Here is a 27,408-nt window from a genome sequence, read left to right as displayed (position 1 = left end):
AAGAAATATTTTTCAATAAACAAGCATTGCAGGTGCCCATGCCTAGCATGATCATCACTAAGTGGAAATAATATGGAGTACTTTGTTACCTTTATATGTTGATTACTTGAGTCTCTCAGTAAAGGATTGGGAAGACTATTACTGTGCTTTCTCCAGCTGTTATAGATACTACGAACCACCTCAGCTAAGCCCGGAGGCCATTTTACCAGGAACTTTTGGCTGATTACTTTTAGATATCTCATCATCAGCTCCAATATCCCACCATTGTTCAGGTTATCCAGCAGGAATTCGTGAACATCTTGTTTCTCTGGAAAGCAGATTGATACAAAACCATATGTGTTTAAGAGCAAGACAGAAATGACTTGAATCAAGTTAGTTTCAACAGCAAGTGATATACACCAATCTTGCAGAAAGGCCATGGTGATTTTTCTGTGCTGTGTATCTGCTGAATGAAGTTACTACATTCTACTATGTTCAAATGGGAACACCTATTAGAATAATAATTCTTCTGTATCTTCTGGCCATTAGACAAGAAGATGCAGAAAATAAAGCATAGGAAAGGAATGAATCAACAAAAAAACAAAAAAGGAAATTTACAATGAAATCCCTACCAGATTCCATAAATGTTGTAGAATCAAATGACATTCTATGTGGTCCGACATGCTGGAAATTCTCTTCTTTGATCTCTGACTGCACCTCATAGTTATTGAAAGGATCCTCCTCCTCCTCCGGATCTAGTTTCCTCAATCTGGGTGAAAGGGGAGCAAAAAATAACACTGATAAAATCCTCATTGTTACCTTCAATAGAGAGTGAAACCTAAATGTGGCATGCCATGCAGATTTTAACAATGAAAATACAGCAACCGAAGCACATTCAGAGATTTAAATCTTGTTCCCAAATCTTATCAAGGCAATAAAAATTCAAAACCATGATATCGCAAAGCAAATAAACACAGAAAACAATGTTACAGAACCTTAAGACTCTATAAATAAACCTTAGAAAATGACATGCCTGCTTTTAATGCCTTGAATAATTAAGTTTGAAGTAAAGAAACAGGACTATTACTTCAGATAGCAACGTTTTTTTTTTAATATATATAGTTTTTTATATATATTCCACGACTTTGCATGAAATCATAGAATCATAGAATGCTTGAGGTTGGAAGGGACCTTTAGAGGTCATCTAGTTCAACCCCCCTGCGCACACAGGGTCACCTAGAGCACGTGGCACAGGACTGCATCCAAGCAGGTTTTGAAGATCTCCAGAGAAGGAGACTCCACAACCTCTCTTGGCAACCTGTTCCAGTGCTCTGTCACCCTCACTACTAAGAAATTTTTCCTTAAGTTCCTGTGGAACTTTTGATGCTTCAGTTTCCGGCCATTTCCCTTCGTTCTATCAGTGATCATCACTAAAGAGAGGCCAGCACCATCCTCCTCACTGCCTCCCTTGAGGTACTTATAGACACTGCTCAGGTTTCCTCTCAGCCTTCACTTCTCCAGGCTGACTTGCTATCTGTATAGGATAAAAATAATCTGCATTTTACAAAGCATTAACAAGAATATTTTCTTAATAACTTCATGCGAGATCAACCAGATAAAGTAGCCTGACTTAATCCAATGTGTCCACAAACTTTACTGAGTAGAAGCTGCTGAAAAACAGAACATGACATTCAGTTTATGATATAATCAAGCAGTGCACCTGGAAGGAAGGAATTTGACCAACAGTTCTTGAAAGTCAACTTTCTCCTCTTTTTTACATTTGGTATTGCGGACTCTAGCCGATCTCCTTTTTGCAGTTTCACCACTTTCTTCCGTAATTCTCTTTCGCTTCACCCCTTTCTTAGACTTATCAACAGAAGACGCATCACCTAATAAAAGAATAAAATAAGGTATTCATAGGTCAAAATGTCAAACAAGATAGTGGATAACCTTTACTTCTTATAACATAGTTTCCTTCTTAGAGTGAAGGTAAACTCAACAAAATTGAAATAAATCACTGCTGGAAATGAGATTCAATCTTAAAGATGGTAAAACTCAAGCATGAGTCAATAGCACAAAGCCAGAAACTATTAAGGATTCATGCACAGTTGAAAAACAAACAATCCCCTACCCCTGACACACACCCACAAATAAATAACCCCCAACTTCCAATTCCATTAGACAGAAAAGTAATGAACATTGGTCCTACAGCTGAGTTACTAACCAGTGATTTTTTTCAGGCAGCGCAGGTGACTTTCACTTTCCTAATGTGAGTGGTTAGACAGACAGCTTAGCTTTATAGGGCTCAGCTGTCCTTTTTCTACTATGTATTAAACATTGAAAAGATTCTAAATCTACCAATACGTAATTTAAAGACAGCATTTCCTAACACATCCTGTAGTGCTTTTTATAACCAGATGTAAAAATCTCAGACTGAAGTACCTTGTTCACCAACAGTAACTACTGATTCCAATAAATTCTGATTCTGACTTGGAAAATTGGAGGCCACTGAAGTATAAGTTAATACAGGATCTGGCATTGTCGCCACTGGATTAGTGTTGACAGGAGTTGGCTGAATAACACTGACAGGAGTAGAGGTAGGAGAAAGAATCAGTTGTTGAACTGGATCTCGGTATTCTGAGAGATCAATTCTCTTCCCGAGACTAGGTCGAGGAGGGTCACATGTTGTGAGGTGGTGATACATGGCAAGTAAAGTTTCTCCTAAACACTTCCACCTGCATATGAAAGCATAACGACATTATTTTATTGTTTTCTGCCATATTTTATATATTATATTTATAAATCTGAAAGCATTCAATGTTAGACTTTAACTGTAAGGTATCGGGAAAAAATAGATTATTGATGTGACAGGAATACAAATCAGCAGTCAAAATCTGAGAATCAAAATCTGTTCCACAACTTTGTAAGCTGGAGGATATCTTTCAGTAAGCTGAAATCATGGTCATGGTTAGTAATCATGGTCAGTCATATAGATCACTGAAAATGTCAGACCTGGAACAGAGATTCTTTCTGGCTTCCTTTCTAGGATACACCACTTAACAACCAGAAATAAGAAGAGGCAACAAAGTTTTCAAACACAACAGGAAAACCAGTTGCACTAGAAAGTGAGAGACAGGGGATGTGCTTTACCTCAAAAAAACATCCAAAGACAACCAAAACTTATAGTGTAATTTCCTCAGTAATTATTGCATGCCAAAAAAACAGTAGTGACAAAAGAACCATTTTCAGGTTCTGTATTTAATCAACAAACCACCTCAATCTTATCTACAATTAGAAGCAACTTCTCTTCAACAGAATCAGATTGAGTATTAATACATTCTGCAAGGCAAATATGTGCAATAAAAATCAAGGACTTTCTTAATTAATAGAGAGGTATTAAAGAATTCTAATATATCTTACTGCAAATGAAGAACTGTAATTTGTTTTGGAGTTTCCATTATCTATCTGATAAGAATATTTTAAAAAAAGCAAAATTTACTTTGAATTGCACATACAAATTTGCAACATAGGAAAATTCCAATACTATGACTGGAGCAGTTGCCAAATCATCCTTAACTTTTTCTTACTTCCACTGCAGTTTTAATTCAAAATGTTAAATTGATAGATGGGGGATTTACATTAAAAGCACAAATAGAAGAAATCAGCCCACAGACCAACAAAATATGAAAGCTTTTTTTTTTTTTTTTTTTTTGAACAGGAAAAAGAAATTCTAAAGAAATTGGAGGTACACCATAGTGGTCAGCCTAAGTGGCTTCAGAAAAAACACTGGTAAAAAGAAAATAGGAAGACCTACGTCAAGAAGGGAATTGGCTGGACAAGTTTGAGGTCTGGTTCTTTCTCTCGCACGAGCAAAGCCTGTCTCTTCCTACGTAGCTCCAGCGCTTCTTCTAGGATTCTTCCCGTTTCAGCTGCACTCACATTTACATTATGAATAGACATGTCACTAAGAAATAACAAGAAATGAAGACAAGTTAAGTGTTTGCAAAACAGGAGATAATCATTTGTGATTTTCCTACAATGTAGCAAAAGTAAACAGTGTTGGAACAAGCATTCCAAGAACAATATTTTTTCAGTTTTACAGCAAGAATATAGAAGGGATCCTCATGAGAAATCTATCTTCCCTGAAAAAATTAAAAGAGAAATGGAGACTCTCCAAGATGTTTTGTTTTCCTTTTTTCAACATTCATAGCACAAAGTTTGGGTTCATCAAAAAACACATTTGAAAGTTCCGTTCATTCCAACGTATAACTCCAAGCAATTTCACTTCAACACAAAGTTTTTGTTTTTTTGCAGGGGGATTTAGGAAAAGAAATACCTCAAACAAAACAGATGAGGATGTGAATGCTGCAGATATCAGCTACAAATGCATAAATAAAATGAAAAAGAGGCATTTAAAAAGACCTAGTTAGTAGCAGCAAAGATTTTTTTCTTTCTTTTACATGGACCCTCCCTACCCCCTAGGAATTATTGCAGAACATTCTGCCAGTAGCATATTCTTTTAGCTTAAATAGCTCTATATCACCAGCTCCTCAGAACAAATCCATATCCCAAATACTATATAGACTATAGGATTCACCATTTGAGAAACATCCTCAGGGAATCTTTCCGGAGGCATGGCTGCTCCTCAAAGATCCTCTCCTTCAGAACTAGGCCTTTGCTGTACAGACAATCCTTTTCCAGAGCTTTGCAGATAAAGTACAGGCACGCTGACAGAGAAATAAAAATGTAATCGTCAATCTGCCACTTTGGCTTATTCAAAAGCTCCCATTTGGGGTTTAATATAAACTACTAAACTCCAGTTAAACATAGTATTTCCGCAGACCAGTAGCAAAAACAGAAAAGGAAGAGAAGTTGTCACTATTCTGTTGAATAATGAATTCAAGAGCTCCCAGCTCCTGATTTTTCTTGCAGCTTCCAGAGGGACATACAACTCCAGAAATTTTGCATCACTTCTGTAATAAAAGCTAAGTTACATTTCAATGTTACTCTGTAAACAGTTTATTTCTCTGATGAACTAAAGCACTCTTATCTGTTAATCAGTTCTGGATATATAAGACCAGATCCAAAAGCTCTAAGGTGAAATACAACCTTCTAGTGATTTTGGAGAGTTCTGGGTCAGGTCCTATTATATGAAATAATTTATGGAAGAGCTAACAGCTGACAGACCACAGAATAAAATTTGAAGTTATTTGAATTTTTATTTGATCTATGACAATATGATTTGTAGTGCATTTCAAGCATTTTCCAACAACAGTGTATCCTTTGGTGAAATTCACCCACTTGACTCCTGGCTGAACACGGAAGTCTAACAGTTTTCTTTCCTTTTCTCCTTCCTTAGCTAACCATTTGTGATTTGCTCTGATGAACTTACAGATATGCAAATTAGGTTTTTTTTAAATGAAAAAGACATTTTAAAATCAAAAGCAGAGAGATCCAGCATCAAAACACAGTTGCGCTCATAGCCACACTTATACGTTTAAGAACAAATACGGTATATTTTGCTTAGCATAACCAGAATTGATTGCAAACCATCATACTTATGATAAAGCAAAAATCTCCACCATATCCTAATGTACTATATCATAGAATCATAGAATCATAGAATGCTTAGGGTTGGAAGGGACCTCTAGAGATCATCTAGTCCAACCCCCCTGCATACGCACGGACACCTAGAGCACGTGGCACAGGACTGCATCCAAGCGGGTTTTGAAGATCTCCAGAGAAGGAGACTCCACAACCTCTCTGGGCAGCCTGTTCCAGTGCTCTGGCACCCTCACTGTTAAGAAATTTTTCCTTAAGTTCCTATGGAATTTTTGATGTTTCAGTTTCCGGCCATTTCCTCTAGTCCTATCAGTGGCCACCACTGAAAAGAGACCATCACCGTCCTCTGCACTCCCTCCCTTGAGGTATTTATATACACTAATTAGATCCCCTCTCAGCCTTCTCTTTACTCAAAGCATATTTTTTCTTGTAAACTTGTAAAACTGCATTGTTTTACATTTTCTTGTTGATACATGATACATCTTGAGTAAAAACAAACGAAAAACATCATACTCTACTTACTTGTATAGTCACTAAGGGTGTACAAGACTGTGACAAGGTTATCTAGACAAGGCCAGTGGTCAGGATTACATCTGAGCCCTTCTTCAAAAGCATGACGAGCCAAAGGTAGGCGGACCAGTTTTATTGCTACGCGGCCAATTTTATACCACAGGTTGACATCAGTAGAGTCCAGCATTACAGCCTAGAAGGCAAAATAAGTATAACGTTATTTGCGTTTCAGACATGCTTGTCCATGGGGATTAGCGCTGCTTTGTTCTTCATCGGAACCAGTATTGGCACGGGGACTGAATGGTGGGCAAGTTATGACACAGAGTGTTTAGAAGCACTAAGACTTCACACAAACATGAAGCATGCTGAATGAAGTACCTCTGTATTTGGGCAAGTTTTTGTAAACACCAAGGCACCACTATTTTATTTCAGCTGTACCTCCAAATAAAACTCCATAGCTGTCTCCAAGTCATCCCGTTGGGCTGCCAACTGTGCTAGGTTTTTGTAAGTGGAATATTTTAACATCAAGCCTGGATGTTTCAGCCCTTCTTTCTCATCACCAGGAAGAACTGCCTAGAAATGATAAAAAACACAACCTGGGAATTAGGAATTAGACTAGTTTGGAGGAGGAAAAAAAAAAAAAAAAAAAGGGCAGCAAATAACCTATCAATAACACTGACATTTCCAGTTAGTAAAATGTATTCATTCCCTAAATTTTACCAACCTCTCGCAGAAGACGAATCTCAAGAAGCTCATGATAAGCTTTAGCGGATTCTTCAAAACGGTCATGTTTCTGGAGGTCCAAAGCTTTGTGGTACAAAGCAAAAGCTTCTGCTTCCTGTGGTTTAAAACATCAGAACCTCTTCTGTAGGGTGATTTTATTTAACATAACAATATACCTCCCTTTTTAAATTAATAATAGTGTTTTTGCAGTTTTGAACAAGATTGGATCAGTTTTGCATTTATTTCATGGGTTTTCAGATGGGCTCCAGGAAAAACAGTAGTGCTGTTATATATCAGTCCCCCTTCAAAGAGTTTTGGAAGTCTGCATTAAGTTTAATTTGACAAAGGCATAGAGTTCTCAACAATATCATGTTTCTGTGAGTTTAATGAAGCTGGCAGGCAATCAAGGAGACAAACCCCACTTCGCTCACCAAAATGGAAGTTAAGTTTTTATCTCCCTTTGTGATCAACCTGGCAGTCAAGCTGGCAGCAGCCCGCTGGTTAAATATGACGGTCATAGCGCAGAACTAACCATAGAGCATCTTAAATGCAAAAATAACTTCTAAGATCCAGTTCTTAGAAACATAAGAAAAATTTAAAAAAATGAAAAATAAAATCTAAACCCCACCTGCATCTATTCAGCCTGCTGACTGCCTGCACCAAAAATGAAGAACCACGTGTTAAGAAAAGAACATAGGGAAGATCTACCTCACTGCACAGCCTGTCCAGCAGCAGAAACATTCTGCAGTACATTGGTACCGCTACAGGTCTGTAGCACACCCTTAACATCAGGGTAACTGGTACCTCACACCAGACTGAAGATTCAAGTCCTACACACCAGCTCCCTTTTATCTATACGGGAAGCACTGTCGTGTGATAAGTTTTTATTAGTATAGCAGAGAAATAACCTTAATGACTCAATACTGCCCATTCAGTGAAATTTTAGCATACTAAGGTCAAACGTCAAGAGATATTAACAGATTTTTCTCAAATAGAAAATACCAATAAATGCCTGCAACTACAGATTAAAGAAGCACAAAATTCCCATTAGATATGTCCAATAAGAAAATTGTCAGTTTACGTACTTGAGCTTCCTTTGTCTGTGTCTTATGACTTTTAAAGTTATCTTCATAGTCATCCTCAATTGTGGAGCTTGCATTCAGTGCTGCAATTCGCATCTAGAACAATAATCAGACATGGCAAGGAACGTTACATGTATATGTGTCCCAGTTCTCTTGAAAACATGGATTTTCTTATTTTTTACTTCGCTTTTCAATACTGCGAAATCTCTAACACCACGCATGCTGTTACAAGAATAGCAATTAATTTAGGCCTCACTAATTGCAAATGTTCATGTCACAACTAAAAATCGGCTGATAAACCACGCTTAAAATTTCAAGCACGTTTCAAGCAATAGCTTCCTTAGAATGGAAGGGACTACAAGAAGATTCTGCAAATTCCTCGATTTATCAATACTTACAGTAACTATGTAACTAGTATGTAATTATGTAACTACATAACTATTAAACTATGTCAGTTTAATCTTAGTTCTGGAGTAGGAGAAAGCTTCTGTTTTCCTTTTTACCAAAGCATCTAATAAAAACCTTGAGTGGGAATATCCCCTTACCATATTCAGAGCCATTTACACGGTTGCTCTCCAGGAACGGGAGGAAGTGCTAAATATGAATAGATCTAAAAAACAAATGGAATTAGAAATTTATTCTGTTCATAAAGAAAGCATTCAAAAATACTAGACAGGCTGAGCAACTTTATCAACGAACAATGTAACTGTTCTGTCATACTCTTCACAGCCCTGCAAGACAAAGTGTCCTATCACTTAAGAAGACAACAATATTAAAATTGATTTTGAGCCAGTGAAAATACCAAGTATATTCATGACTTCAGTACAGCTTTCAAAACTCTAAAACTGGTGGAGTTAAAGAGTGGAAATCACAGTTCACTTATATTGCTAAATTGCTATTGCTAATTGCCAATTAAACTTTAAGGAAACAATAAGGATTTTAATTCTCCTTTTTGCTTAAGCAGGAAGTTTGCAACAAATATTTAGCAGTCATGCTAAAGAGAGTCATGAGTTGCAAGAACAAAGCCAAAGAGAACAGCCTAAATCTGCTGAACAACAGAATACAGACATAGCCTCCATATGACTTTATTTTTTTTCATATTTCAGACAGGTGAAGAGTTGTTTAGGTCTGTTTTTACTTTTTAAAAGCAAAGCACTGTGTGTGGCTGCACTCACAACTTTGAGGAGAGTAACATTAGTGTAATAGCACACGAGAATAAACTTTGATGCCACATTAAACCTTTTTATAACAACACAGCTGTATCATTTAAGTGGTCAAAAATAAAGAACGTCTACTAAAGTATTACAAGCTGGTCTGTAAGATTTCAGTTACAAGAGTCTTAACTATTAATCTAAGGCCTTTACAGGCATGCACATCATCAAAAGGCAACAGGGCTTATTAAAGCCTTTCACTTTAAAATACATCTCCTCTTTTCCCTTTATAAGTTTAAAACATAAGCAGAAATTGAGGATGCAGGTTTGTGTTCCCTTGCTATTCACAGTTTATGAACTGTTCCCAACTTCAGGGTCAGAAATGGGGAGAAACTTGGGCTTCCATCACTTTTGTTGTTGCTGTGCTTGGGACCTGTACCCTACAGACACACACTTGCTTTAAAGGGGCTTGTTTTCACACTTTCACCCTCGAAAAGCCACCTCCACGGCAGTGGAAGCCGTTCTTACAGCGGGGACCCAGAGGGCAGCTACAGCCCGGGGGCGCACGGGGCAGCCCGCGGCCTTCCCTGGCAGCAGCTGCCCCGAGCCAGCGGGCGCAGGCGAGGCTAGGCCGGCAGGGCCGCGGCAAGCAGGGCCCAGGCCGCCGCCGCCGGGACACTCACCTCACAGCGCCGCTCCTCGCTCGCCCGCCCGCCCGGGGCGGGGAGCAGCTTCTCGGCACCACAGGGCCGCGGTACCGCCTGGCCGGACCCGCAGGGCGCGGGGCTCCCCTGACCGCTCCGGAGCGAGAGGCGGCCGCGACCGGCAACGGCCCCGGGACGCGCCTCACCCGGCGTCTCCACGGCAACCTCCGCCCAGAGCGCGGCTCGCCAACAAAGCGACAGATCACTGGCCGAACGGCGGCTCCGAAAGCAGCCAATCGCGGCGCTGCACGCACAGGGGCGGGGCCAGGCGGGGTGGGGCGGGGCGGCAGGTGTGAGGGCGGGCGCCCGCGTTACCAGGGAGACTCCTCAGGAGTCCCAACGGTCCCAACGGTCCCAACGGTCCCAACGGCCCCAGTGGCACGGCCGGCGGGGAAGGCAGCCCTCAGGAGACGCCGTTAACTCTGGGATGATTTTCGAGCCCACTGCGCTGCGGGTCACCCTGCAGGCAGGTCCCCGTGTCCCTCAGGCATCATGAGCCTGGGGCGCAGTCTGGCCTGTGCCTCCTGCTCGCCCCTTCCTTTGAGCCGTGCATGATCCTACCTCAACCCTCAAAGTACCAATCCTCAAATCAGAGGAGAGTTGGTTGGACTGGAAGAAAGGCAGTGGGAACAATATTTTGCAAGCGGCCTTGGGTATGGCTTTATTCCACTTGACAGAAAGATGAAAAAAACTCCCAAGACCTTAAACAGATCCCAGATTGTTTTTCTAATGAGTTTGAAAATCATCTCAAAGTTAGTGGCCTTGCCTAAAGTCTACCATGGTGATGGCTGGGGGTGGAAGCATGTTTTTACGTGACTAGGAGGTTGAGAAGGTTTTTATATGGTGACATCAAGGGGCAGGGTGACATGAAGCCAAATGATTAAAAGAAAGTTACTTGTGGAAACAATGTGGCTGGCAAGCGGGCTGGTGGCACTGGCATGAGCCTCACAGGCACGGAGCGTCCTCGGCAGCCTCGAGCACGGCTGCCTCGCAAAGGCCTTGGTACATGTTCACACGCTACTTCAGCATACAGAAACAGATAGTGTTTATCTACACCATTATCTACACTATTACCAAACTCATAAATAAATAAAAAACTGATTTAAAATATCATTTTGGTCTAGTTGAGTGCAATCACCTTTACATGGAATAATGTTGCGTTACCCATGTGGCTACTAGAGGGTATGTGGGAGGGCGTCCCTGGAAAGCTCCCCTGGATCCCATTTCAAGCTCTTTTGGTTTAGTGTAAATCGTGCCTAAATAGCATTTTTTGAAATCTGGTTATCAAAATACATCCAATATAATTATTTAAAGTAACTTTTGTTGTAAAAGCTCCTAGTGAAGGATGATTAGAGAATGCAGATGTGTAGTCTGGGGAGGATCAGGAGAATAGCAAGCAAGAGAGTATTAGAAGTACAAAAAGGTCATTTCTTGTAGGAATCAAACCAGAAGAAGCTTTTTATACCTAAGTTATGTTGATTTCTAAAATATTGATTAAAAGCAAAGGAATTTAAGCAGCCTGAAGCTGTCCAGTTTGTATCCCAAACAGATCTCTCACCCTAATCCAGGTCCTGAATGTAGGAACTGCAGCATTAGGTTTGAGGGTGTCCCAGCTTTCCATCATGATATGCTCAGGATAGGGTTGCCATCCATCTAAACTGTAGCCCCACACTGCTGTCATTGGAAACTAACTTCAAAAGCTATCGTGATTATGTCAATACCTTTCTGCCAGTAATGCCTTTCAGCTTGCTCAGGCCTCATTTGTTCTCTGTCCTCTGTAAATATGCAGAGAGGTTGTCCTTGCTTCAGAGGCTTTAGAGCTAAGAAATGGTTACACAGTCTCCAAAATCAGGTCATTGCCTTTGAATTCGCAAACATGCCTATACAGAGTTCACAAACCAGCAGAGGCCACTTCTGGGAACAGAATTGTTGGTCAATCTTAAAAGGTTAAGCCTAGGAAGTTACAGATTTCAGTACAATGGTTTAAAACACCTACTGTAGTTGGGACATACTAAATCTATCTGTTGGGCTGGCTCTATACCATGAAAGAAGACCAACCTATAGTTTTTTATAGTATTATTCCTGAGCTCCAGCTAAAGGTGGGATATCTTATTTTCCCCAAGTAGCGAATGCAAGCAAAGAAGCCATCAGAAAAAGGTTCCTTCTTCTTTCTCTGTGTGCTGCTGCTTAACATTTTAACTGTTCACTTATTGAAAAACTCCAGCTCCATGAACCATGAAATTCTCGAGACGTTCCCTGAACCTTTCACTGTGATTTTGCAGTGTGCTGGGATGTTTTGTCAGACTGATGCCAAAATGCAGATAAAACATGGAAACGTGTGAGGAAGTCACAGTTAACCTCACACAATCCTACAGAAAAATGTTACCTCTCCCTTACCAAGGTCCCATTTGCCTAGGGTGAACACACCATGGCTCAGCTGTTGGAAGAAGCCCAGAAATCATTTAATTCTGGCATTTTTGTATGACGTGCTCTTTACAAGCTTTCCCTCCCCTTCCTTATCTCTGCCTGCTCAGCTCTACAATGCTGAGAAAGACAGTGCCAGGCAAGAGCAAACACAGGGAGCAGCTGAGGGTGCAAGGGAGGAACAGAGCCTGCAGGAATGCCTAGCAGTGACCAGTAAGGAGAGTAGGGGCACAGGCCACAATGGGATTGGTCTAAAGGAAACAAAGACTTTGGCAATAATTCCTGCTTGTTACTTCACTGAAGTATGGCCAAAAAAAGAGGGAAGTTCATATACCAAAATTAAAGCTACATAATTTTCTGTATGTTTTATATTCAGCTCAATATGACCAAGTCCTTTCGCATCCCACTGGCGAAATAGGGGCTTTCCACCCTCTTCCCTGCAGCAAAGCAGTACTTTTGAGTTACAAGTATAACTCATACTCAGGTCATCTGTTTATTACTCTAATTTCAAAAAATATTAGTTGAAGAGACCTTCTGGGAAAACGGACCTCGCCAGCCATGATATCTCTCTCCCAACACTGAGGACTGAGAAAACAAAAGCAATGTTGTAAGTCAATAAAATTACACTTATAAAAGAAAGACTTTGACACATTTTATTGACCCAATAATGTCTAATCTTATTAGCCTGATACATAGATTTGTGTTTGCTATTAGATTTCTGATAGCGAGATTTTGCAGACTAGCAGATGTTTCTTCTGCAGAGGGAATAATCAATTTCAGACAGTAACCAGAAGAGGTAGTTTCAACTATTTCGAGACCTCAGGTCATAAATGGAATTACAAACTCTTTAGACCTGTGTTTCCATGGATTTCCATGTCCCAAGAGCATGCCCTTAGTTTCTCCAAGCCCCTGTGTCTAGGACCTGATGAAAGTCACTAACTGGAAATGAAACTGATAAATACGTTTTAATTGTTTTAAGGCAGTGGAAGGCAGAGATAACACTACACATGTAAAGTACCACGTTTTTGTTTTAATAAAATCTCACATATATTCCAGTTACAAGGTGACAAAACAAAGGGTCCTAAAAACCAAAACACTTCTCTCCAGGGTGAGGTATGCTACGACAGAAGTGGTGGGTTCAATAGGCAGAACAGTGGAGGTACTTTTGTCAGTTGTGCACAACCACCCACCTCACCTCCTGGACACAGGGCAGCACTCCAAAAACGTCAGCCACAGAGCACAGCCAGCTGTACTTTGTCCACACTCCCTGTAACAGTGGGGTGAGGAAAAGTACTGTGAACTGCTGCACAAACTCCTTCTGCTACACACTGCCACCAGCACACAAACATCCAACCATGAAAACGTTGTGGAAAATAAAACTTTGTGCAAGTCACACAGGCTGGCAATGGTAAAACACACAGCACAAGATCTGATGGATCCTTAAGCAAGCCTTTGTATAAATGCACAGATATTCCTTGGTATAACCACGTCTTTCAAGAAATGGGGAACCTGAAAATAGGATAATTTGAAGGAATAATTGTTGGTCGTCTTAGCCAGCCTGGGACCCTTCTGCTGGTACAGAGGGCCAGAAAGAAGGGTCATCTCCCTTGCAAAGTGTGGGGAAATCTGGACAAACCTGAGTACATCTGTGGTCCTCAATAAAGCCAAATGTGCTCTGGAATTAAACAAAGTTCTCACTGATACATGTGATGATAAGAGAACTTTGTCAAGGCTCATGTAAGTGTGGCAATCACCAGACTGCTCAGCCCCATGACCAGGCATGCTGGAAAGCTAGTCTTGGCAGCCCAGCTCGAGACAAAGACCTTGAACCGTTTTAGTACCATCTGTATGGCCAATTGCCCCACTCTTAGGCTATGTATGCACAGGAAGCGAGGGCAGAAGAGAATCACAGAGGAGAAGATTTAGAATTACACAGATAAGATCATAAGAAGAAAGAAGAGGATGGCACTGGTCATCTCCGGGTTATGTCTTCGCCAGAGCTTTGTTCCAACGGGCGTCCCGCAGAATTATAGGAAAGTCACGACAGTTCTGTTCTTGCCAATCTGCCAGGGCTCCACTGGGTAAAAGCGGATGATAATCCTTTTTGAATATAATAAGAAAAATACAGAAAGTAAAAGTTATTATTTTACAATTAACTATTCCTATGCAGTCTGCAGTAAGCTAGAAATTCTGCACTAAGCTCTCAACAGCTCCCACCTCAAGACATTCATTTAACAGAAGCAAATACAGGCTGTGCACAGGCAGCGTTCAAATGGGTGGCCAATGCCGCCCTCGTAAACAGAAAAGCAGACTGAGTTTGAAAACTGTAGGTGATATCTGCCTGATTTAGAAGCACCCAACATCTTACAATCTGCTCATGCATTTACCACAACAGAATTCCCTTGGGAGGGAAGAGGGCAGAGGGAGGCATGGCTTACCTTCAGGAACAACCCCATTTCAGCCGTTGGCCTGGCTAGCCCATCACGGAGCTCTACAGAACACCAGTTTGTGCTGGCTTTTTGTCCCAGGCATGCAAACATTGAGAGAACAGGAGCTCCAGACTGCTCAGAGTGCGCAGGCCCCTCCACGTCTTTACCTGCACCGGCTCCTAACCTGCCTATGGGGGACTCGCCATCCAAGAGCACTTAATGTTCGCCATCTAGTCCGGGGTGTGCGTTAGGGCTTAGTCCCATGGAGAACACGACCACTCACATGATCAACACTTGGAACTTCTCCTGATGTTTCTTTCTGGTGCAGCCCACACACTCGCAGATCCTGACGCTGCAACGAACTGGAGCCCAAAGCAGCTGCGTGGCCAGGGCCAGCCCCACACCTTCCTCTCACCTTCTGCGGGGTTTTTCACTGACCAAATTTAACTGCTCCCCCGCTCCTCCCTTCCCAAGGGGCGCGGGGGTTGGCCGGGCCGGGCCGGGCCGCACTCACCGCTCGGGGCCGAGGCCCAGCTCGGCCGTGAGGAAGTCGAAGAAGCGGGCGCTGTGCGCGCGGTTCTGCTCCGCCGAGCCCACCACGCCGATGGAGGAGACGAGCAGCTGCGCGCAGGGCTCCGCCGAGCCCGCCAGCACCATGGGCAGCCCGGGCCGCACCGTCACCGACACCCGCTGCGGGGGAACGAGCTCGGTGACGCGGGCCGCGCCACCCGCGGGCCGCGCCGCCCGCCGCAGCCACTCACCTCCTCGGGCTTGTCCAGGATGGCGGCGGCGGCGCCGCAGAGCTTCGCGGCCAGCCCCGGCGGCAGCCGCTCCGCCGCCAGGCTCGTGTCGAGCTCCAGGAACGGCATGGCCGCGCCTCGGCCCGCTCCGCCACCGCCAGCGGCCCCGGCCCCGCGCAGCGACGGGGCGCGCCCGGCCCGGCCCCCGCGGCCGCCAGGCGCCTCCTCCGCCCGCCCGCCCGCGGAGCCCGGGCCGCGGCCTCGCGCCGGCCCTGCCCGCGGCCGCGGAGGCGGCGCTGGGCAGGCCCCGGGACAGGCCCCAAAGACCCTAAAAAGCAAGCGGGACGGCCAGCTGCCTTAGGGCACTCGGATACTGCGGGGCAAACTTGTGAGCTTGGCGGGTTGTGCTGTCAAGGTGGCCGTGGCCGCGCCACAGCTCGTGGCGTCTCTCGCCTGCCGCGCGGCGAGGGGATTCTTGCCCTTTGCCCTGCGAGGTTATGAGCACGCTAGAGGAAAAGTCGGCTTGCTCAAGGCGCAGCGCTGCTGCGGAAAGTGTCCCTGTGGAACGTGGCTTTTCGGTCGTCTGCATCTGCGCCTGGCTCTGAACCAAGTATGCCAAGTTTGCGAGGGAAGCGTGGCGCTTCCCAGCTTCCAGCCAGCACACTCATACCGAGGCCGTAACGGAGAAGCTGTGGGTGAAGGGGACCCCTTCCACACCCACAGTGCCAGTGCTGGCGGGGTTGCACTTTTTTTGCTGGGGACTGTTGATCCGAGAGCCACCACCACGGGTTATGAGGACAATGCTGACAATGCTGGCGCGGGGAGCGGCTGTAGAGAGCAGCCAACACCAAGGCTGAAAACAGATTTCTAGGAGAGAGTTTCCAAAGGGAGAAGCCCCAGCTGGGTGGAGGATGGGGCTTGGCAGGGATGGTGGCTCGAGCAGAGCCCTCCCAGGGCCGGCAGACCAGGGCACAGAGCAGTTGCAGCCAGAGCGGAGGGTGTCAGCAAGGGGGCTCAGCCCCCGGCCAGCGGCAGTGCCAGCGTTCCCGGAGCGAGGAGCCCAAGCTGCCCGAGACTGGCCGCCCCCGTCCTGGGACACGCGATCCCCGCCCAGGGCAATGGCACAGGCAGCCTCTTGCAACCCCTCTCCACTCCAGAAGCCCTTTATCTTCTCTATCAATGCACTTTCAACATGGCATCTCATTTACCTTTGCAGAAATTGATGTGAATTTAGACAGGGGCCGAGGTCTAGCTCATTTGCCAAGATTGCTCTGTCTTCCACTTTGTTCTCTCCTCCAGGTAAGATGCCATTTAGGATCTGTTCTTCTGCTTCTCATTCTTTCAAATATTTGAAATCTCATTCCATTTAAACACCAAGGCCAAAAGAATGCCAAGTGACAGGCATCCAGCACATCAGAAGGCCTCTAAAGGGAAAAGAGGCAAAAGAGATAGAAGTATGAGATGCTGGCAATCACCACAGAACGTGGGGCTAAGTCACAAACATGTGCAATGAGGTGCTTTGCGCTTCACTCTGGACAGTCCACCCGAGAACGGCAGATTGTCTGCGGCCTCCAGGTACAACTCAGTGTCCCAAAGGGCTTCTGTTAAACCAATGACCTTTGTTTTATTGTTTCTGTTTCCATCTTGGGGATGCAAAGGCCCTACGGGCCTTCGTGCAGCCCCCAGAGCCTCCGTGCACAAGGATAGAAAATCCTTTTAGGGGATGCACAAACAACCAAGATAGAAGACGGCAGAGCTGCAGCAGTTAAATTAGTCTCCATCTCTCTCAGCCTTTGGAAAATCCTGGTAGCTTTTTCTTGTTTGTAGACATCTGTACATGTCATTAGCCATTGAGCAACTCACTCTTAAAATTCTCATAAAACCAACCATTTTCCATTTAAAATTTAACTCATAATTGTGCACAGCATTTTTGTGAATAAAAATGTCAATAACAACATGATTTTCAGCTAATACTTGAAAGGGAAGAAGAGGAAGGATAGGAATAAATAGGCCTATTCCTAATATTTTAGTTCATGACAAAGCCTTCAGTCCTTAGAGAATACAATCACCAAATCTTTTTTTTTTTTTTTCTGCTAATGAAGTCTCTATTGGAATTCTCTTTCTAGACAGCGAATTTAAAATCTCTGGAACTAAATCTCTCTTCTGAACTAAATTGAAGAGTTTCACGAACCTAAACCTCAGTGAAAAACACAATCGGCCTGTCTAGAATTTAACAACAGTAACTTAATCTGCCAAGATATGTTAGTACTGGAAAGAAAAGATGTTATTTAATTACTGGGAGCAGGAATTCCTGAATTATTACTCATTTTATCTTCATTTCTCAGAGGAAGAGTTTTGGGGCAAAGATTCAAGAACAACAATTAATTATGAATGGAAGCGTGCAAAAGAAAAGCCACATTCCACTAGTTTTTGTATCCTTTATCATTTGCAGTTTTCAACTGAAGAAACTAGAAGTGGCTGGAATCCTTCAGTCTCCCTTATTAATTGTGCTGCAGTATAAAAGGGTTTTGTATCTGAGGTACAACTAATACAAAACTAAGCATAGCCAAGGGAGAAAAAGAAAGCTAGAAAGCTCTAAGACAGCCCTCAGCCCTTTTATTGTGAGGCACACGTTACTCAATGCCACAAGACCCTGTGTTGCTTCAGCTGCACAGGGTGACTGGTTTGGTGAACTTCCATCCAAAACAGTCTCAGGGGAGGGTGTCTAGCTTGCTTTCTCTCCTTCATTTTCTAGGAGGGTTATATTTTTCCTGTGATAATAATAGCATATATGTATATTTTGATAGCTGTCACACTCTCTTTCAAGAAATCCTTGTGAATGTATTCTTTCCATGTATTCCCTAAACTATATCAACAAGAATATTTTAAGTAGGCAGTTGCTGGCGGGCTGTGGCCACTCAGCTTTTGTATTTGCTTTGGTCTTTGCCCTCTGCGTTGCCCCTGTCAGGTGTCTGCTGGTCGACAAGCGCCCACGAACGCCAGGCTTTCACCAGAGGAGAGTCATGGTTAAACTGCATCATCACACAGGAAAGATTCACAGTGAAGATGGATACGGGGAAACTTCACGGGAGCCTAGAGGCAAACAAAGTGTGGAATGGACGTGGACGGCCAAGCAAGATGCCCCAGCAGCAAGGAAGTTTCTAAAGGAAAAAAAAAATACATCCTTCTTTTTTTTTTTTTTTTCCACTTTTGTGATTGCCTGTAGTTTTGCTCTGGGGTCATCTGAGCCCAGAGAGCTGCTGGGAAGGTGAGGATGAGGCACGCGGTGCAGTGCTTGCTGCCTGCAAAGAATTTTGAGCAGCAAACGTTACACAGGACAGGATGATCCTCATCCTCTACAGGTCTCAGGTGCTCCCAGTTCATGGGCTGGCTCAGATTTTGTCAGGAAACAGCATTCATGTCTCCGCCAACTCTGAGAATACTGACACTCTAAAATAAAACCCAGAGGCACATATTAAATGACCCATAGGGCCTCAGCCTTTTGTATAAATTTAATGTTTCATCTCGCAAAAATTTCCCATCTTCTACCCCCAAAGATGCAAGAAAAGGTTGGGAGGTCCTGCAATTTCTGTGTAAGAATTACACAGCTCTTTCCAGTCACACAGAAATCTGGAGATCAAGGAAGAAGCTTAAAAAAAAAAAAGAGCAGGGAAAATGGTAACATAGGTTAATTCATTTCAGCATCTTCATCAACACAGGTGCCAGGTGCTCCTTCAGCCGTGGATCAATCTGAATGTTGCTCAGTTCTTTGATATTCAGGATCATCTCATGGGCTTGGAAGAAAAGCTCTTTCCCCACAGCTTCCTCGACCCGCTGGCGCCACCGCATCAGCCTCGGCCTGTCCTCAAAGACGTCGCAGCCGACTCCGACGGGCTGCAGAAATGGGGAGAGCAGCAGTGAGACACGGGGCAGCCAGCTGGCAACCAGGACAGCCAACCCCAAGAATATTGCAGGCAAAAGCTAATGTTTGACTGAACTGATGTCTTAATTGATCTACTCCCCTTTTGCTCTCTGCCTGTACCTTTCTCCAAAACATGATGCTGTAGAGAAGCAGAACTGCAATTTCTCAGTCTCTAGGGCACAGTTATGAGCGGGAAGCACCTCTGAACTGCAAGATTCAAGCCCCGATGGCCTAGGAGAACACACCTGGTTTGTGACAACCTTAATCTGATAGCATCTAGCTGAGATTCACTTTTGCTCTTCCAGGCATGGCATGGGAAAGTACCATCTGAAGAAGAATATTCTTGTGTGACAAAAATATTCTTATACTGCCTCTTTCTCCAGACACTAAAAATAGTAATGATAAGGGATGAAGTGAAAGAGAAATATTATTAGAGAAGTATTATTAGAGAAATATTATTAGAGAACTGATGAAGCTATTTTTTTTCCTTCCTTTTTGAACCAGTTTTCTGAAGCTACTCTCCTATTCTCCTGCTGATCCCAGGGCTGCTGCCTGCTGAGATGCCCTCACAGCCCCTTCCCGCGCGCTGCCCCGCTGCATTCCCCGTGCTGGGCCCTGCTCACCGCGCTCCTGCACTCACCTGCATCAGCTCCACAATGGCCACGAGATCCGCAAGAGAGATCTCGCTGCCGATGATGAAAGCCTTGTCCTGAAGGAACCTCTCCTCAAACTGCTTCAGCGAAGTGGACAGCCCCTCCATAACCTCCTGGAGCTTCTCTGTGGGCAGGGGCTGCCCAGTGAAGAGGGGAATCAGCACCTGAGGAGAGAACGGACCTGGAGTGCCATCAGCCACCTCCTCCTGTACCTAGTTGAGTCTTTTAAGTTACGGCCCATGAGCTGCTTGGGATTGCTGAGCGCACACGTGTCCAAAGCGCTCGTGGGAGCGTGGGCCTTGTCGGCCCTTCCATCTTCAGGCCAGGGTCTCTGGTGTGCATTGTATCCACGAAAGAAGTCACTGCAAATCTCAAATTAAAAACTTATGGTTTGAGAGGTTTACTGCTCCAGCAGTGATTCATGAAGACGTGTGCCACTGCTGGAGCTCTCACAGCTACAGTGCCTCTGCCAACCATGGCTTCAAAAGAAGTATAGTTAATAAGCAGAATTAGAGATATAAATTTCCACTGGTGAGAGTGGAGTAAATTTGTCCTCACTGCTAGTATATTCAGCAAGTCACGTTGTGATTGCTTAATCCCAGCCAGGATGTTTGCCGAATACACACGGAATCTATTTCATCGGAAAATTCATGGCCAGCTCTCTTCCAAAGCGGTTCCAGTTACGCGTGATGGGACCTCTGGGTCTGAAACGACATCCTCTTCCTCTCCTTGCTCTTGGGTCTGTTTGTCTTCTCCCATGTCTAGCTAATGTTACATGGTGGCTTTATACAGTTTTCTATTTCCAGTGATTCTGAGGATCTTTTCTGTAGCTGGGGTATCTTAGCAGCAGCAGGAATGACCCGGATTTGTTTGCCTCGAAGCACTGTAATGTCAGCCTGCAGAGACTAGAAAAAACTGCCTTTTGTATGAATCTGACTCAAATTTGTATTGCTTCTCTGTGCTCTCTGGTCAAAAATTCAAATGTCAATACATCAAAAACTGAATGAACCCTGATGTTTTGTTAAGCACAGACAGGGGCAAACAACATAGGAATGGCAAAGTTCTTACCCATTCACTGACAAGCCTTATTTTGTCTGATATTCTATATCACACTCTACTTGTAGAGTTATATCTGCCCTTGGGTTTCTCTGAGGACATTTATGTTAACTTTCAGAGGAGCTGGCTGGAGATTGGTGGCCAGCAGAATCATCTGACAATAAGTGGCTTTCTGCCCTCTTGTTAATTTTGCCTCGCCATAAATTGATCTGACTGGACTCAATCAAGAGATTCTGCCATTCTCTTGGTCCCCCCATTCTGCTTGTCCCGGAGCCACTTCCAAAGGAGTGCGTAGGTTCTTCCAGGTTCCCACCCTGCTGGGACTGCAGGGATTTGGTGTTTGAGGAACATGGGCTTTCAGCTTCCAGCAGCCACGTGCGCACTCGCCGAGGCAGCAAAACTCTGTGCACACCTGTGTAACGAGGGGGAGGCCAGCATCGGCAGCGCTCCAATCTGTTACACATTTGTCCACCCCAGGCAATGAAAACATGTTGGGCTTTGAGACTTTCTTTATCACACTGACTTTAAATACAAGAACAAAAATGACCAAAGCTGCTCTTGCCAGATCCCCATGTTGAGCAGTGAGGAAAGTTCCTCTCAGCTAGCGATAGCAATGCGACAAATTCAGTGTGACCAATTCTGTGCATCAGGCCTGTTCAAGCGCTCAATATTCTGCCAGGAAAGCATCATTTTGCTCACATTTCAGTATTCGGTCTCCTTACCTTGATCCACATGGTCTTAGGAGCATTAGCCCGGATGTTAGCGTGATGCCAGGAGAGGTACTCATCTACCTGGGCCCGCTTCTGTATGTCCGACGGGTACCAGTGGTCAGGAGTGTTGTACTTTCGGCTCAGGTACAGGAGGATAGCGGTGCTGCTCACACAGTAACGAGACAGGACGGGTCAGGACAGGTGCTGCGATGTCGAGAGCTTCCCCCGGCACCTCCCTGCCCCGTCTGCACCCACGGCTGCCACGAGCCAGCGCTCAGCTCAGCGTCTGCGTTGGAGCCCAGGGACACGCAGAGGCACCCAGCTCCTGCTGGCACTCACTTCCCCTAACCTGCTGGAAACCACCGCTTTGCTGCTGGGCAGCGCCTAGACACTGCGTAAACAAACAGTAAATCTCTGCAATCATCTATCAGCATCGTTAAGCCCGTTTGGTCCTCAGCTGCTCTGAGCCGTCTTGCTGAGACCTGCTGATGTTTATGTGCCTGTGCACAGAACAAAACTGTCCAGTGAGTCATGCTGCCCTCGGAGCACATCTAGGTCCTTCCAGCCTGCAGCTTCCACTGAAGCCAGTGGAAATCCCAGCAAGGAGAGCCCACAGACTTTTTTTTTTTTTTTTTTTTTTTTTCCTGCTTGCTAGGTCCATCCATTGGTATCATCACTAACTGGCAGGAGAAAGCAGGCAAAAAAAATGTCTTAGTTATTTGCAGCAACATGTAGGCTGTTAATATAAAGCCATGCCACAGAAAACCCTGTGTGGGCAAAAAGAAAGAAAATGAAGGCCTCCTGCAACAGTAATTCACTTGTTTCAGTGTTAAGATACTATTAACGAGTTAGGTCATAGATCTCCATAGTAAATTTAGAATGTAAAACATAATTTTGGTCTCTGCAGGGCTTCATTTGGCCTTTATGACTGATTCATATAAACAGAAGTGGTTCCACCTTTCTCAAAGGGATTTGATAAGCTTTAAACATTTCCCTGGTGTGTTTATAATCCAGTTTTTGAGGAAATTGCATCCGGGGGAGGATCAAGAAGTTAAACCAGCTAATTGATTTAGGCTGTGAAAGATAATTCAAGCAAAGAAAATGGAAATAGAGTAAATGAGATTATGAATGAGGTTATACTATTACAAATACTGATGTTGTACTGATGTACAAATAATGTTACAAGGTATGACATATGATGCAGATTTTTTCACTTTTCAGTGTTACGTGTAAGGTAAAGAGATCTAAAATAAAAGAATTATATGCAATAGTATGTGTTTATGTCAAGACCTAGGTATGAGTTCATAATGTATTACCCTCTTCAAACCGAGGGATAAGGTATTCGATGGAGAAAATAAGCACTTGTAATATCGTTTTAGGCAGAAAAGACCTGCTTCTCCATAACCAGACTCAAGGACATAATGGCAAGAAGTTCCTGCCAAAGGAGCATCTTAAAACCACCTCCCTGTGAGAACCATCCACAGCTTCCCCTGTGCCATGCGGATCAATGGACTTGTTCACCTCCTTTCTCTTCAGGAACACAGAAACTGAAATGCCAACGCAGATCATTAAACCATCCACTTCCTAAAAACTCATGGCAAATCCTGCGATTTTTAGTTGTTCAGAGGGAACGATGTCTCCTGAATGGGACTACTGGGAGCCAGGGCTGTTTGCAAACTTGGTTCTTACCATTCTGCTAGGGTGAAGTCTCCATCCTTCAGCGCCGGGACCCTCTTCAGGAGGTTGACCTTGGCAGCCCCTTCACTGTTTGATGGCCCTGGCGACAAGAACAGAGAAGCGAGAGCTTACAAGAGTATCTGCCAGGGAATGGTCGATTAAATAGCTGCACAGTCAGAGAACTGGGTTACGTTTTTCCCCATACAGTCATATTCCATAATTAAAAGGTAAGAAAACTGAGAAGTCTGAATAAAGCCATCTACAGACACTGCAGTCTGCTCAGGCCCATCACTGCATGGATCAGACCACAAGACTGTATAGGAAATTCAGCTGCTCCAGTACCTGCAACATGTATAAAACCTGCTGAAGAATCACTCCCAAAGAGGAGTTCAGGTACTGCACTGAACATGCAGGCGTTGCAAATGGTATTGCAGACAAGCAGAAGGAGCTAGCCTGGCTAGGGAAGGCTGCGCCCAATAGCCATAGGGATGGGAGAAAAAGAGGGAAGTTAGGATAAAGATAACTGAGCAACTCAAAATATCCGATACTTGTGAAAAAGACAGGGTCTGGAAGGGCTGAGTAGCATGTGGAGCCTCCTCACAAGACAGACGACTGCTGTTCCCACTCATGTTCTCACAGGCAACAGCAAAACAAAGGAATTTTCTTTCCTCCAGCTTCACGAACTTGGCTGACCAGCTAGGATGGAGCCCTGCTGCTAGGTTCCACTTGGAAGCCTTGGGCCCACTGAGATCATTGCAGTGGGTCAGTTACCAAAGGGACCCTGGCTGGCTTATAGGCATATGGAGCAAAATCTTTCTCTTCTTTGCTTGTCTTGAAGAGCAGAGGGATTTGAGTAATCACAAAGAAAGCAAATGCTGTCAGCAGAGCTGGCACCTTTGCAGACACTTAGACGCTTCCAGAGTTCTTGCTGGGATGGGAAAAAACGACGAACACCACCATACAGCATCGGGCACAGCATTCATTGCTTCCAGAGTAGAAAATCAGCGAGGGGCTGGGACGCCCATGCACCTCTAACCCGGCTCTGGGTCAGCGTGTCCCCATGGGGAAACGCAAGAGGCAGATGGTGGCCGATGAAGGAGTTCAAACTCCACAGCCATGGCCACTTGGAAGCAGGACAGCAGGGTATCTAACCACGCTTTCGGGTTCCACTGAAGGTGCTGAACTTGCAAGTCAGCAACTCTGTGCCACGGACCCGTGGGGGAGTCCAGGAACGTGCACAAAGACAAGGTCCGAGTTTGTTTGCTTTGCTTGTTTGCAGAGCTCTCTGTACAGAGACGTTACCTTCCAGGGCACAAAGGCTGATCTGGGCAACGTGACCAGCAGGGAGCCTTACACCAAAATCTCTTTTGTACAAAGATTAAGAGCCATTAGCTAAGAAACCACAGCCTAGACCCTGAGACCTTCTGTCACCAAGCAGGAGATACTGGACAAAAGCACAGTGGGAATCAGCCTCAGAGAAATAAAAACAGTCTTTGGACCATCAAGTTTGTTTACAGTTGGCTGTGGAAGGAGAAAGGCAGCTTGCTGCATTATACGTTAGAGAAACCAGCAAAGCCTCTGACCGCTCTCCCAATAATGTATTCGATTCCCTGCGGCAAAAACGAACCCGCAGAGCAGATGTCGCTGCCCAGTCCTGGTTTGTGGCTGCGGTGCCCGCATCCACTAAGCCGCTCCACACCAATGGGTCTTGCCAAGACCCTCGCCACGGCAGGGGGCCGTGAGCCCTCTGGGCCACCTGCCTGGCAGGACAACCAGCCTCAGATGGCCCGGGAAGCACAGCCGGTCCCCAAGGAGGACACGGGGAGCCAAGCGCGGCACCAAGCTCAGACCCTGCCCGACAGGACCAGCAGGCTGGAGAGCAGGTCAGGGCTGGCACAAGGGCTGCCGGCGCCGCGGCCAGGAGGTGCCACCCTGCTCGCTGTGGCTCGGCTGTGCTTTGCATGGAGACACAGGGGCCGTGCGGAGGCACTGCCGCTGATCTGCGAGCTGGTAAAAGCCTCGCTACCAACACTCGCTTCAGGTGGCTCTGGTGGGAGTGCGTGTTTATTGCATCGAACGGGAGATTGACGGCCGTGTTCAGAGTTTCGCAGAGCTGGCAGCTCTGCCTCTCTTCCAGCAGGCAGAGCCAGCGCCTGCGGCAGAGCTGCTCCTCGGTGCCCGGTCTATCCCACCCGCGATGCTGCGGTGACTCGCAGAGCTGCTGAGCGCCGGCTGCACCTGCTGTAACCAGTTCTTTGCATCCCCCGGGGATGTGCTCACACACTGTACCGTGCTGGGCTTCGAGGAGCCCCTTCCCTCGGCCCAGGGCAGGGAGGCTGCCAGCAGAAGGATTCTTATGGGCAAGTTACAGTGTAAGGAAGGAGATCTACTGGTGAGCAATAATAAAGGGGCAAGTTTTGGAGAAAGAAGTCGAAGAAAAAAAAATGAATCCCTTTGCCTGTCACATCTCTGTCTTATCATCCCCTCAGCCAAGGATTTCTAGATTTCTGCCTTAGGCAAAAAAAGTAACAGTTTACCATGAAAACACAACACATAAATGGACAAGTCCGAACAACTGAATGTTTCTGCCAAGCATACAGTTCCCAGAGCGCTCCTCGCTTGTCACTGTGACTGACTTGCTAGAAATGGCTGGAGGAACATTCCTTGGGGATCCACAAAAATAGCTGCAGCACAGCCGTGGGACAGCGCTGGGAATAAGAGCTCGATGGTCAAACCGCTGCACCTCGGCCCCTTCCTGGGACGGGTATTTAAAACTGTTTGGGCTGCCTGAGGAGCGGGTGCCTCTCCTGCCAGCAGCCCCAGCTCAGCTCCAGCCGAACTGGCCTTTTTCATATGTGCCCAAGAGGGATGAGCCCCTGTCTGGAAAAGTACCATGTTCAAGGCTCGGGAACATGGAGGCTCGGGAACACCAGCTCCGGCATTGCGTTAGCCTCCAGGTAAGCGCTTTCTTTTCCTGCTGAGATCAAATCTCCCTAAACCTGCACTCGCCCCTTCTAAGCTGCGAGAGTGGCTTTGCGATTCCACTGACCTACACAGGGCGACAGTGAGCTGGAAAACCACCCGCCGATTTAGCGCCTTCCAGGCAAACAGCAACCCGAGGCAGAAGAGTCAGGAGGAGGCAGGAGCGGGCAGAGCACCGGGTCTCTCCTGCCAGAGGGGCGGCAGGTTCCCCCGGGCCGGGGCCGGGGCCGGGCTCCCCCCCGCCGCCCCGAGCAGGGCGGTCGCTGTCCCCGCGGCGGTCGCTGTCCCGCCACCCGCTCCTCACCTGTGCGGGGCTGCTCCGCGCCGCCCGCCGCCGGCCTCCTCCCCAGCACCGAGTCTGCCAAGAGCCAAGAGAGGCGCCCTGAGCGCGGGGCCCGCGCGGCGGCTCTGCCCCGCTCCCGGCCCGGCCCCACCTTTGAAGAGCTCCACGTGCTTGAACTCGAAGGGGATGTTGTTGCTGCGGGCGAAGATGTAGATGGAGCGGCAGGGCTGCGAGAGCAGGTCCAGGTAGAGCTCCAGCCCCATGGTGCCGCCGGCGGGAGCCTGCGCGGCTCTGCGGGGCCGCCGGGCGGGGAGGGGGCGGCGGCAGCGCCGCCCCGGAGCGCTCGCACTCGCCGGCCGGGCCGGGCCGGGCCGGGCCGGGCCGCCCCGCTGGGTCTCGGCCGCGGGAGGAGCGAGGGGCGGCACCGGCTCGCGGTGTCGCGGGCTCTGCCGGGACGAAGCGGCGCTGGAGCCAGCGGGGGGAAGGCCGGAGAGCCCTCGGGAGAGCCCTCCCTCCCGGCACGGGAGGGTGGTTATGCTGCTTGCACGAAACCAGGCAGTCCTGGCTGTGCTGGGGTCCGCAGCAGCCCCGCTTTAGGAAGAGCAGGGTACGGATGAGACCGACTCGGGAGAGAGGCTGGCACTGGACCGGGCGCTGTCGCAGCCCCGGCTGACGCTGCAGCGGCTCCGGGGGCACTGGCACAGCAGCCACCCCCCGCACGGCGCCCGCGCTGCGCTCAGCCTGGCCCTGGATCTGCTGCACTGCAGTGGGCAGGAGCCCAGCCGCCGAGCTGGGCGCCTCTCCCACCACAGATGATGGGG

At 46.2% G+C, this 27,408-nt stretch overlaps 3 protein-coding genes across 3 annotated transcripts in view; all 3 read right to left on the bottom strand.

Moving 5' to 3' along the window:
- Positions 1-8,457, bottom strand: part of CABIN1 (calcineurin binding protein 1) — a 96,575-nt gene extending 88,118 nt beyond the window's left edge. Inside the window, exons 1-11 of the mRNA XM_088532373.1 lie at positions 8,402-8,457; positions 7,860-7,952; positions 6,776-6,889; positions 6,490-6,624; positions 6,064-6,244; positions 4,577-4,706; positions 3,794-3,943; positions 2,422-2,714; positions 1,700-1,868; positions 612-748; positions 90-307 (exon numbers count right to left, since the gene is read on the bottom strand). Of these exons, the coding sequence (XP_088388499.1) occupies positions 90-307; positions 612-748; positions 1,700-1,868; positions 2,422-2,714; positions 3,794-3,943; positions 4,577-4,706; positions 6,064-6,244; positions 6,490-6,624; positions 6,776-6,889; positions 7,860-7,952; positions 8,402-8,416 (1,635 nt within the window). The 5' untranslated portion in view covers positions 8,417-8,457. The remainder of the gene's footprint in view (positions 1-89; positions 308-611; positions 749-1,699; positions 1,869-2,421; positions 2,715-3,793; positions 3,944-4,576; positions 4,707-6,063; positions 6,245-6,489; positions 6,625-6,775; positions 6,890-7,859; positions 7,953-8,401) is intronic.
- Positions 8,458-13,962: 5,505 nt separating this feature from the next.
- On the bottom strand, positions 13,963-15,451 carry LOC104570423 (D-dopachrome decarboxylase). The gene is made up of 3 exons (XM_088532220.1): positions 15,326-15,451; positions 15,079-15,254; positions 13,963-14,235 (listed from the first exon to the last, which is right to left on the bottom strand). The coding sequence occupies exons 1-3, from the start codon at positions 15,431-15,433 to the stop codon at positions 14,163-14,165; spliced, it is 357 nt and encodes a 118-aa protein (XP_088388346.1). The 5' UTR covers positions 15,434-15,451; the 3' UTR covers positions 13,963-14,162.
- A 3,528-nt stretch (positions 15,452-18,979) lies between these two features.
- Positions 18,980-26,858, bottom strand: LOC104570422 (glutathione S-transferase theta-1). The gene is made up of 6 exons (XM_088532219.1): positions 26,739-26,858; positions 26,609-26,662; positions 23,335-23,422; positions 21,658-21,808; positions 19,867-20,043; positions 18,980-19,198 (listed from the first exon to the last, which is right to left on the bottom strand). The coding sequence occupies exons 1-6, from the start codon at positions 26,848-26,850 to the stop codon at positions 18,998-19,000; spliced, it is 783 nt and encodes a 260-aa protein (XP_088388345.1). The 5' UTR covers positions 26,851-26,858; the 3' UTR covers positions 18,980-18,997.
- Positions 26,859-27,408: the final 550 nt, after the last annotated feature.

Source organism: Tinamus guttatus, unplaced genomic scaffold (genome assembly GCF_059628265.1).
Source record: "Tinamus guttatus ecotype Peru unplaced genomic scaffold, ASM5962826v1 Tinamus_guttatus_pri_ptg000459l, whole genome shotgun sequence".
NCBI classification, from domain to species: domain Eukaryota; kingdom Metazoa; phylum Chordata; class Aves; order Tinamiformes; family Tinamidae; genus Tinamus; species Tinamus guttatus.
This window is presented reverse-complemented; position numbering and strand designations above follow the sequence as displayed.

Excerpts from the sequence above, each read along its gene's own strand:
- LOC104570423 (XM_088532220.1), bottom strand. The coding sequence starts at position 15,433 with ATGCCGTTCCTGGAGCTCGACACGAGCCTGGCGGCGGAGCGGCTGCCG. Across the intron at positions 15,255-15,325 it reads TCCTGGACAAGCCCGAGGAG|CGGGTGTCGGTGACGGTGCG; the intron begins GTGAGTGGCTGC and ends GTTCCCCCGCAG. Across the intron at positions 14,236-15,078 it reads CTGGGCCTCGGCCCCGAGCG|GATTATCATCCGCTTTTACC; the intron begins GTGAGTGCGGCC and ends ATATTCAAAAAG.
- LOC104570422 (XM_088532219.1), bottom strand. The coding sequence starts at position 26,850 with ATGGGGCTGGAGCTCTACCTGGACCTGCTCTCGCAGCCCTGCCGCTCC. Across the intron at positions 26,663-26,738 it reads GCACGTGGAGCTCTTCAAAG|ACTCGGTGCTGGGGAGGAGG; the intron begins GTGGGGCCGGGC and ends GGCTCTTGGCAG. Across the intron at positions 20,044-21,657 it reads CTAAGACCATGTGGATCAAG|GTGCTGATTCCCCTCTTCAC; the intron begins GTAAGGAGACCG and ends TTCTCTCCTCAG.